The sequence below is a fragment of the Sycon ciliatum genome, chromosome 9 (genome assembly GCF_964019385.1).
Source record: "Sycon ciliatum chromosome 9, ocSycCili1.1, whole genome shotgun sequence".
Classification (NCBI taxonomy): domain Eukaryota; kingdom Metazoa; phylum Porifera; class Calcarea; order Leucosolenida; family Sycettidae; genus Sycon; species Sycon ciliatum.
The window spans coordinates 27977910-27988894 of record NC_088651.1 but is presented as its reverse complement, the minus strand read 5'-3'; the positions used below and the strand labels follow the sequence as shown (position 1 = coordinate 27988894).

At 45.3% G+C, this 10985-nt stretch overlaps 1 protein-coding gene across 1 annotated transcript in view; it reads right to left on the bottom strand.

The window, feature by feature from the left end:
• Nucleotides 1-1899: 1899 nt before the first annotated feature.
• LOC135825314 (uncharacterized) overlaps nucleotides 1900-10985 on the bottom strand; it is a 23163-nt gene continuing 14077 nt past the window's right edge. Inside the window, exons 6-14 of the mRNA XM_065338054.1 lie at nucleotides 10229-10857; nucleotides 9147-9215; nucleotides 8648-8866; nucleotides 6980-7145; nucleotides 6365-6605; nucleotides 5760-5802; nucleotides 5338-5412; nucleotides 4459-4518; nucleotides 1900-3563 (exon numbers count right to left, since the gene is read on the bottom strand). Coding sequence (XP_065194126.1) covers nucleotides 3282-3563; nucleotides 4459-4518; nucleotides 5338-5412; nucleotides 5760-5802; nucleotides 6365-6605; nucleotides 6980-7145; nucleotides 8648-8866; nucleotides 9147-9215; nucleotides 10229-10857 — 1784 coding nt within the window. The 3' untranslated portion in view covers nucleotides 1900-3281. The remainder of the gene's footprint in view (nucleotides 3564-4458; nucleotides 4519-5337; nucleotides 5413-5759; nucleotides 5803-6364; nucleotides 6606-6979; nucleotides 7146-8647; nucleotides 8867-9146; nucleotides 9216-10228; nucleotides 10858-10985) is intronic.

Here is a 10985-nt window from a genome sequence, read left to right as displayed (position 1 = left end):
TGAATAGCTGCAAATTCTCTGAAAATTGTGTCCCGATCTGACCAGCCGTTCAAGAGTTATGGCCGAAAATGTGCCCTTGCAAGGAAAGATTTTTTTGTTGCACGCTGTCATTTGCTGGCAACACTGCATTTGAATGTGAGCAGACCGTGTGCAACTTGTCGTATCATTGAAACACGCGACAGTGTGCAGAATTTTGTTCCAAGTCCCAAAAAGTCCAAAAATCACGTTAAAAAACTACGTATTGGGCTGCACGGCGGCAGGACTTTTGCCAGCACCATCGTGACGTTGCAGGTATGTGGCATGATTATTGTAGTTGACGTTGATTTAGTGGCTTTGGCAAGTTTGAGTCGCGTCAAGAAGTCAGGTAGGATTCAGTACTACTAGGCAGTAGTGAAACGTGAGTGGTAGTCTTTGCCGGTTTCTGAGGGTATCCTGGATTTGGTGTGCAGCGCTGTGGAAATGCCTTGCTGTGGACGTCCCAGCACTGGATGTTGTATCAAAGGTACGACCTCGTAGCACGTGCTAAACCTAGAACAATTCAAAAATTGACTTGGGTCTGTGTGAGTCTGTGAGAGAACGCCCACTCGTTCCGTTGTGACAGATTCCAGGGCCTCGTTGAGGGGCCCTACCCCATCACCCATGGCTGCTTCTGGACTTGTTTTAGGTTTGGGTCCCGCGCACGGACAGAATGAGCACGAATATGTGAAAAAATTGTAAATGCATTTGTTTGGCTCCTGGGTGGCTCGCACACCGTGGCACTATGCCGGAAATTTGAGTTTTTCCGGCCTGGAAAGCCTGTCAGTGAGGGGCAAGAACTTGTAAATCATGTCCTGAGGGCCAGCATAGTGGCAGGAGTGTGTGGTCAAAATTTCACTCTAATCCATTGAGAAACACAAAAGTTACGGTCAATTGAATGCCATATGAAATTTATGGGTAGGCTGCCCCCCTTAAGAGATACCGCGTTCAAAAATATCCTCAACCTTGGTTCCGTCCTAGATCGTATATACATGCATTCATTGTTTCGTCTCATCATTATGGAGCAGCTTATGCGAAGGCTAGCCAAGCTTGCTTGGCGATGCCAACGCGCAAAAGCCTATAATAAATAAATAATAAGATACCAATAAATAAGATAAATTGTGCACTCATAACAACAGCAAAAATGAAGAAAGTCAAGTTCCATAACGTTTTCTTGTGACTGTCATCAGTGGAACGCCGTCACATAAAAATGTAATAACTAAAACACACACTTATATACATGTAGCTAATATGGTTTCAGGTAGAAATACAGCAGCTAACAAGTACAAAAAAGCGAAGTTTGCACCTTTGCAATGTGTGAATATAGTGTATGTGAGAAAGGTAGTGGCAGATGAATGTGATACTGTGTGAATGAATGTAATGGTGCGTGTGTATTATTTGAAGAGTGTGAGTGATACAACGTTTTCTTTCTGTTTACATAGCACAGGGTCACGAGTACGAATATACACAGCTTCCAACACCTGCAGTTGCTTGAAGAAACGTGCGCAACGAATAACACTAAACCAGGAATCGTCAAACATCTTACGACATTCTGGACTGGACACCAAATGCTTGTACACTGCAGACGTCGCTTTTTTGTACTTGTTAGCTGCTGTATTTCTACCTGAAACCATATTAGCTACATGTATATAAGTGTGTGTTTTAGTTATTACATTTAATGTGACGGCGTTCCACTGATGACAGTCACAAGAAAACGTTATGGAACTTGACTTTCTTCATTTTTGCTGTTGTTATGAGTGCACAATTTATCTTATTTATTGCCATTTTACGACTATTGTCTCCTCGTCGATTGTTTAATAAGATACCGCGTATCCATCCACCTTCCACACACTCTTCAAACGGTCTCTGGGCTACACCAAACACTAAAAGAAGAAGGAGACAATCATTCAAATTGTAGGGCAAGGCACATCTTCATAAATGCTACTGTATGACACAATCAATACTTTTCAAAACTAATCACACAGTTGCCAAGACTCAAAGTGCGCGAAGTTGAGAATAATTATGTACAGCAGGTATGCACATACCCATATCAGCCTTTGTTGTCACAACGAGCGGTGATGGAAACACTTTGCCAGAAGAATCACCTTCTAGACAACAATGAAACTGTAGCCAACAATATTGACGTAAAAAAGGAGCTCTTTAACCAATTTGGCTGCAACAGCTGAAACTGTCTACTTTGGTATATTCGACATAATTATAGTGTGGCAGGGAATGTTATTCTAACACTGCTGCAAGTTGCAAAAAAATAGATGCGTTATGTGCGATTTGATCACAACACCTAGCTCAGAATGATATAACCGTACCAATGTACACAAAGTATAAAGCCAGAAAATCGCGATCACAAAATATATATTGTACAGTGAAAAACAAGAAGAGAATCTCAAACCAAAATAGGAGCACAGTGAAACTACAGAGTAAAGTCTTTTTTGCTGACTGCGCTCTGCATGCACTCAGTCTGCATCCTTGAACTCTCCACACACTGTAGGCATGCTTTGAGTTACTTGGATACACATTCACTGGACACGGTGTTCATACATGGGTGAAAGGTTGCCACATGTACACGCACATACAGAATGCAGGAAGCAGTTTTCGATAGGCCTTATGCACATTGTACAGATGCACGAAATCCCGTATAATCTTGTAGAATCCCGTAGACCCGGTTGGGTGTTGAATGTGCAGGACCCTATTGTGTTTACTGCTATTTCCACTATGAAATGGGCCATGAAGGCATTTCATACGAAATCTTTTTCCGGCAGAGATCTAGCTAGTCGTTAGTTCAATCCCAAAGTGAAGAAGGCTTGAAAAGTGATCGTTTGCCATGAATTGTGAGGCTAAATGGGTCAAACGCGCATGTATAGCACACAATGAACACCCAACCGGGTATGTACACACCTACGGCCATAGTACAGAACTTCGTACCTCTGTACAATGTGCATAAGGACTATTGCTCCTGTATTATCATATCCTTTCACACTGTGTGTATAATATGACGGGTACACACTGTGTGTATGATACGACGGGTACACACTGTGTGTATGATACGACGGGTACACACTTTGTGTATGATACGACGGGTACACACTGTGTGTATGATACGACGTGTACACACTTTGTGTATGATACGACGGGTACACACTTCCTCCTCAGGCAGTACACACATGTTGGCTGCCAAAAGGTTGGTCTGGTGATAGCCTGACCAAGCAGCCTGACCAAGCAGACCGGTTCGGTCGGGCCTGACATGCAGCTCATACTAACTCTTCCCTTGACTGCTTATTGTCGTCATTGGTTAGTGCTGTGCTCATGTCCAATCCACAGCCACTGTCCGCACCAAGCGATTGCTGGGATGATGTGCTGCGATCATCTGAGCTGTCACCTTCACTGGAAGTCGGTGAGGACGGGTCGGAATCTAACTGCCGGGGTAGGCTGCGAGATTTATCCGGCAGCGGATGGTCGGAGGATAACTTCTTCTGTGACAGGCTCAGAGCACTGAGTAGAGAGGTCGGCAGCTGTTGGCACATGGTCTTTTGCTGTGTGAACGAAGCAGGGAAGCAAAACATACGAAATGAATGAATATGCCGCAACATGCATAACAATAATTCACCAGGCAGACCAACAGAGACTAATATCTTCCTCTCGACTCCGAGCTCCCCGTGCACGAGCACACATCTGAGTTTTTGTCCACGAAACTCAGAGTTGCGAGAACGCTTTCGGTCTCTGTTGTTGTTTTGCCTTGTGTAGTACGCTCTGCCCTTTTTAGGGTATTGAGCACTATTTTGCAGCACGGACCTCAGACATTATTATTATTATTATTAAATTGTTGATACATTAGAGAGGTTAAGATGCACTTTGCTTCTGACGTGATGCGAAAGTTCAGCTCACGATATTTGGCTCGCGCATCGAAAAACAGCACCAGTGACCTGCAGCTCACGTCCAAATTTGGAGTTTTACGTCAAATTTGATGTGAACTTGCGCGTCATGTCGGAAATAACGTGCATCTTAACCTCTCTACTTTGTCTAACGAAAATTCACTCTCAGAGCCGACACAGCATTTTGCTCTCATTGTACAAGGTGGTCAATGCAGTACTTTCTAGGATGGTGATTGCGGCGGAGGCGGCGGCAGAGCCAGCAGCGGCAATGGAGCACGAGGAGACTACAGAGATTTTCTACTTATTCCTCAGCCCAACAAATCATGAGGAAGCCGTTGCAGAGGACAATGAGGGGGCCTGCATATAATTGCGGGATTGGTGATAGGGTAAGAAGTGCCCAGCTAACAGGTGTCTCGGCATCACACCATGTCACAGGCATCATGAAAAGGATGAAAAAAAGATGGACAGCTTCATCTCACAGAACATCGGGCAATTGCTAGAGTGGTAGTCAGTGCAATTGTCAGTACACTCCTTGGCAGTGCAATCAATGACTTACCTGCTCCGGCGACAGAAGATGCAAAAATGCCGTGAGTGCTTTGGCGCAATCTCTTTCGTTCTAGAATGTTCAGATCACGTCAACAACACAACAAAGCAGAACTCAGTATGAGGCCATGTGGCCAAACATGTGGTTGTTTCATGCAAAGGAACACAACGCCCGGCTCAACACAAACACCGAGGAAGATAACAAGACTGCAAGGAGGGCAACAAAACACTAACAAAACACAGAAGTTGAGGGTTGACAGAACAAACAACCTCAAGAGAATGTTCCTACTAGCCCTGTATGTTTAGCCTCAATACTTAGTATGGTGACTGTAGAAAGAAGGCGTCACGAGTGTGTGATTTCTGGTAGCCTAATCGATAGGGCACTGTCCAGGAACCACAGGGGTGCTGGGTTTTGAATCCTATTCGTAGATCCTTCTTTTGAAACAGTCATAACGACAACACAAAACGAAGACCGCTACAAGGCAAGACGAACACCATGACAACACAGGATGGTGGCTATGACAACACAAGATGGTGACTATGACAACACAACATGGGTGACCACGTTAATACGGCAGTTTCAGTTGAACAGTTTGAAGACCTATTAATGGGTTTGACCTTGCCTAGCATTCATGGAGAGTATTTGAGTGTGGTATGGATGTATTGAGTGATATCTACTTACTGCGAGTCTTTGCATTCTTTTAAAAAACCAATTATTTGGTACTAAATGTGGAAAGGTGATGTAAACCCACCTCATTGGGATAGCCCCCACCCCCCCCCCCCCCCCAATTCATGCAAGGCGCTGCTTTGGCAACACTCCTGACGTTTGCATGTACAGCCATTTTTTTTTTGATACCATGCATTACTCTGATCACAACTCTGCCGTGCGTACCTGCTCGATCTTTTTATCACACTGGGCCTTGGTTACATCCAGTGTCTTCTGTAAATTGCTTTTCTTCACTTGAGCCTGAAGAGAGTTGAACGAGACAGCATTCAAACAGCAGTTCAGTGCATATGGATTAGAGTCCACAACACAGAGTTTACTCACAAATTGTTATTCCTGGGCTCAGATATTCCACCCAGTACCCTCTGACTCCTGCTATGCAATGTCCTCACAGCACTCTACAAGCGGTCTCTGGGCTACACCAATCACTTGAAATCGTCACCAGACTATTCAGGCAAGGCCCATCTTCAGGGCTCATTTATTCATTGCAACTAAAATTAGACAATTCAAGAACCAATTCACTTGTCCACTTTTCAAAGTAGTCCACGGTACGTGCAGTGGAGATACTCCTTCCCTCCAAATTGACATACCTCATCTAGCTGGTCACGAAGAGGCCCCACCTCGCGGACAGCCCTGGTAGTTGAAAGCAAAGAGAGATAAAACACGGCCGCAGCAAAGATATTAGTTTTCACATCTACAAATGTGGATCGAAAGGCAGAAAACTCTGGCCATGCCGTTGTGATTTACACCGATTGTGATATTTTAGGACACTAAGTTGGTCTGCCTGTGCAGTTTCTCAGCATAATGGATCGAATGTGATTATGTCTGCCTGCAAATACACACAGTTCTACTTTACCCAAAATGCACCACAGCATAATGTAAAATATATTTAGGACTTTGTCTGATGATCGATTGGTGTGAAACTCTGAGTTGAAACACACTGCTCTAACTTCTGTACCAGAAAGCTTTGCTAACCGCTGTTATCCATGGTGTGAGCAGTGGAAACCGCCTCCTGTACAGCATGCTGTGTTTGGCAGGATGCTATTCCATCATCCCTTTGAGTTTAATCTTGAGTTACGACGAATCCAAACTAGCTCTCTCGAAACCCTCTTCACTTTGTGCATCGAGCCCTTTTCAGCCTCTTTTTGCCAAACTTCAATCCTTCGTGAATTTAATCTTGCTTCATGCAACTGACCTGTCCAGCTTTTCTTGAGCTTGTTCGAGTTGGTCGGTGAGATCCCAGCATTTCTCGACCATGGTTAGATAGTGCTGACACAGTGGTTCGTTGGCCTTGCTGGCCCAGTCCAGTGGAGTGAGACCGTCCACATCCGACTGACAGATATCCATTTCATTCTCCACCAACAGACGCAAGCAGTCGATATGGCCCTGCTGTGCAGCTACATGGGCTGGCGTTACATCCACATCATCAGAATACTCTGAAGAATACAAACAGCACAAGATGCAACCATGGCAGCCGTGTCAGGCACGGTACGACCAGTTAGACTATGGTCGTATTGCTTTTCGTCCAGGATTGTCTGCTCAGAGCGCCTGTAGAGTGCTAAAAAATCCGATTTTCCCCCTGGGACCCCCTCGTATCCCGGTTGCATCACTCCCCACTGCCCTGTGACGCTCCTGCACTGCATTTGTTTGGTGTTAGTATCCTTCACTTTGAATTGCGTATCTAACATGGGGCGTGCGACAGCAGTAGTAGTATTAAAAGTTTGCATACGCTGACAAGGGAAAAACGCCTACAACAGCTTGCCCATCTTACATAATTATTACTGTTCTATCAACTCTCCCTGGTCCTCACCATTCAAATCCTTGCCACTTTTCTTTGCCAAGTCCAGCAGGTACCCCAAGCATTGTGTCTGACCATGATAGGCAGCGTGATGCAGTAGCGTATGTCCATGGTCATCGATCTCTAGATCGCTGTTACCACACTGAAGTAAATACTCCAAACAATCCAAGTGACCATTCTACAGCAGAAAGGACAAACACAGACAAATGTGTGTGACACACTAGCGACAGAGCATAGACAGGGCATATCACAGAAACAGAAGAGTGATAGAGTTGTGGCATGGCTCTTCACTCTATTGACTGATACCTCCCACAGGATACACACACTTTATTGACTGATACCTCCCACAGGATACACACACTCTATTGACTGATACCTCCCACAGGATACACACACTCTATTGACTGATACCTCCCACAGGATACACACACTCTATTGACTGATACCTCCCACAGGATACACACACTCTATTGACTGATACCTCCCACAGGATAACTCTATTGACTGATACCTCCCACAGGATATTAATTCTGAGGTGCAGCAGAACTGTGCAAGTAGAGATGTGGCGACATCAGCGGGTCATTGGGGCACTAACCGCTTAACTCAAGGAACATGATGCACATGCAGCTACTATCGCATTAGCCAGTATCACAGACCAACAACTATGGAGTGGCCGGCAATGGAATATTCCATTCACTGCTTCCTTGAGGTGAACTCCCACTTAATCCAGACTCACCGAAAAGGACAGCCCTGCTTTGCGGGTTATGCCCCTATTGAAATGCAGAGCAATGATCATATCACATAAATGTTTTTTCACAGCTCAGAACTTCGCTCCGAATTCATACCTCAGAACTTGTATCCGCAAACCACCACGTGTAATGTGTGCAACATAATCCAATCCTCCCATCCTTAACCTTACCCAGTCAACTGGTAATCCATAGCCTAGCTAGAGAAGGTGCACTATTCGTCAAGATGGCGTCAGAGCGTAATCCCACAAGGCCACCTAGAATTAATTCGTTGTTTCAGGTCACTTCACCCATCCGTACCAGGGTCGGTCGGCCGGATGTATTTTTCAATTTTTTATTTTTTTATTTTGGTTACTGCAATGTGCATACATATACATGTGCAATTGTGCATATCGAATAGCTTTTTCCATCAAGCCAGTCGATCAAATCTGACTGCAGACAATCCATCCCTGGCAAACGAGTCTGACGAGCAGCTCTCAGAGTCACCTTGAAAATTTCGGTTAATGAGCAACGCGGTGGCGGAGCTGATGCTGTTTCAGGATCGATTGCGGATCGGACATAATAATAGAAGACAATATGGTCACCAAGTGCTGCATCGGATATCCTGTAATTTGGCTGCTTCTGAGGTCGATGTCTGGACTGCTATTATTAGAATCATCTGTGTACATAGTCTAGTGATGAACATTTGCATGCACAATAAAGAAACATTTTGCGGTCGGGTGAAAAAGACGGTCGGCCGGGTGACCCGAAACAACGAATTAATTCTGGGTGGCCTAATAGCAGATCATGTCCACTCATTGTTCTGAATGTAGAGTCAGAAACTGTTCGTTCTGCTGTGCTGGTCCTCTGATAAAGATTGCACAATGAAAAGAAGAGAGTATCTTCTGACTCTCTGCGGATGGAATTTAAAGTACACTGTTTGAGCTGTACTCACTTGCAGTGCTAGCATGGCTGGTGTCCGATCGGCAATGTCCACCAGGGTTGTGGCGTCCTGAGGCGTGCTGGAATGCGATAGCAGAGTGCCCATCAGAAACTTAAGGCAGTCTAGTTGACCCGCTTCAGCTGCACGGTGGATCACAGTTGCTTTCTGGTCTTCATCCCGTGACAGAGCGGTAAACTCAATGCCTGGAACTTTCACTTGTAAGAGATGTTGCTGCATGGGCAGAACAAGATTCCAAACTCCAGCTGTCCGCCGCATGCATTGAAAATAATTTGCTACACTGCTGAACATAATGTAAAGTCTGGTGTGTTCACATGGCAAGACTGCCGCACACATAGCAGCACCCTGCCCAGTTATCCCTTCCCCTTACACTGCTGAACAGAATGGAAATATCTTGTGTGTTTGCATAGGAAGACTGTCGCACATATATATTAGCACCATGTAGTGTTGGCACCCTTATTCTTTCATTTCTTTATTATGCACACTGACTTACCAAGGCGACAATGTTCCCAGTTGCAGCTGCATCCATTGCTCTGCTCACATTCATATTCTTCATTGCTACCTGCAGTGCACAAATATCGGCAAAAGGAATATTTCTCTTTTGTCTTATGATCGATTGAGCTCATGAAGCACAGAGTTAAGAAACAGCAGCTGCTCAAACTCAGAGTTACAAAACAGCAGCTGCTCGTTATTCTGTCTGTGTATTGTTGTTAGATATTCTGTTTTTGGGTGGACGGCAGCAAACTTCCGTGGAGAGCTATTTTTATCAGTTGCCCTCTTTTTAGGCTACTGTTTTTTCAGATTATGTTGAAAAACAGCTCCTGGTGGTTTCAGCAACAACAGAAACACATCTCTTCAGAATCTCCAGGAGACTTCGCCCATAGATAATAATTCCCGAAAAAAAACACTTCGCGACTTTTTTAACTGAGAGTTTGATGGGAGTCACGATTTAATATTTCCAGATGAAACTCTGCAATTACAAACACCCGCCACTTAGCTAACTGTCAAGAGAATAATATGTGACATACTCATGGTACATGATATCAGGATATCCAACAGATAGTAGGATATTTAAAACAGGATATCATATCCATGTACACACACTGCATACACGTGAACAGGGAGAGATACATAAGGACAGATTGAGTACACCAGTTGCAAAAGAGCTTCCCCTGTTCACTCAACCTCAAATTTTCTAGTACTTTTAAACTTCCATGCATATGATCAGAACCACTCTGAACAGCTGTGTTAGGAGAATCTCTCGTTTTTTACTTTTATAATAACGGTTACTGTGCACAGTTAGTAATAGGGCATACAGTACATACAGTACTGCCAGGCACCGAAGACCTGGAGGGGGGGGGGGGGGCAGAGTCGTAGTATAGGCCATTGCTATCTATTTTGTCCTGTAGTTGGTGCACAGTCGAGTCACCGTGTATGCATTGGTATGCTGCGTTTGATGAAATCCTAGCCTGTTCGTTGTTTGGCTCTGCGTTCCTCGGTGGCCAACAGTACTGTAGTGTCAGTAAATGTAACAATTCCAGACTAACGCTTGACTAACGCAGGTGCCAACCTTACCTTCTTCGCCTCCCTTCTGCTGGCCGTCGTGACTTCGGGTTTCTTGGGTTGATATGCACCGAACACCACCGCCTTCTCTTTCTTACTATTGTCTGTCATAGTACGGAGGGTTTCAGCCTCTGCAAGACCGCCACCATTCATGTCCGTATCCAGAGTTTCACCGACATCACGCTTGAGAATGCCAACCGGTGTGGCGTTGGGGGCATCGAACTGTCCGCTGTTTGATGGCGAGATGCCGTTCAGGTTGGCAGGAGGTTCTAATGTTCGACTGCTACCAGCGGCAGGGGCAGAGGCAGTCCCAGTTTGATTAGGTACCGGGTCTCTGCGTACTGCAATGGCTGGCGTATAGCGAGAGCGTGTGCGAGGTGATGATCCAGCACCTGCACTGCGACGAAGCCCGTTGGCAATGCGCTCCTCTCGCGGTGGGGGCGATCGTCGGCGGCTGATACTACTGCCGCCTCCTCCACCTCCGCCGAATCCGCGAGAGAAATATCGGTTCGGTGCCGCGTGTGCATGAGCGTGCGGGTTGTTACGCACTCTCGGTCCGTCCAATTCCAGCAGTACATTCTCCGGTTGTCGACTGCCATAGGACGTAGGTAGTGATCGCCTTAGAGCTCCTTGCGGGACACCTGCATGAACGAGATGACGGGTGCAGTTTTGGTTAATTGGTTTAAAAAATTAATTGGGACCATCAAACGGAATGTGAATTAATTTTTTGGGAATCTCACACCGGCCAACATCCAGTGACTCAACTACT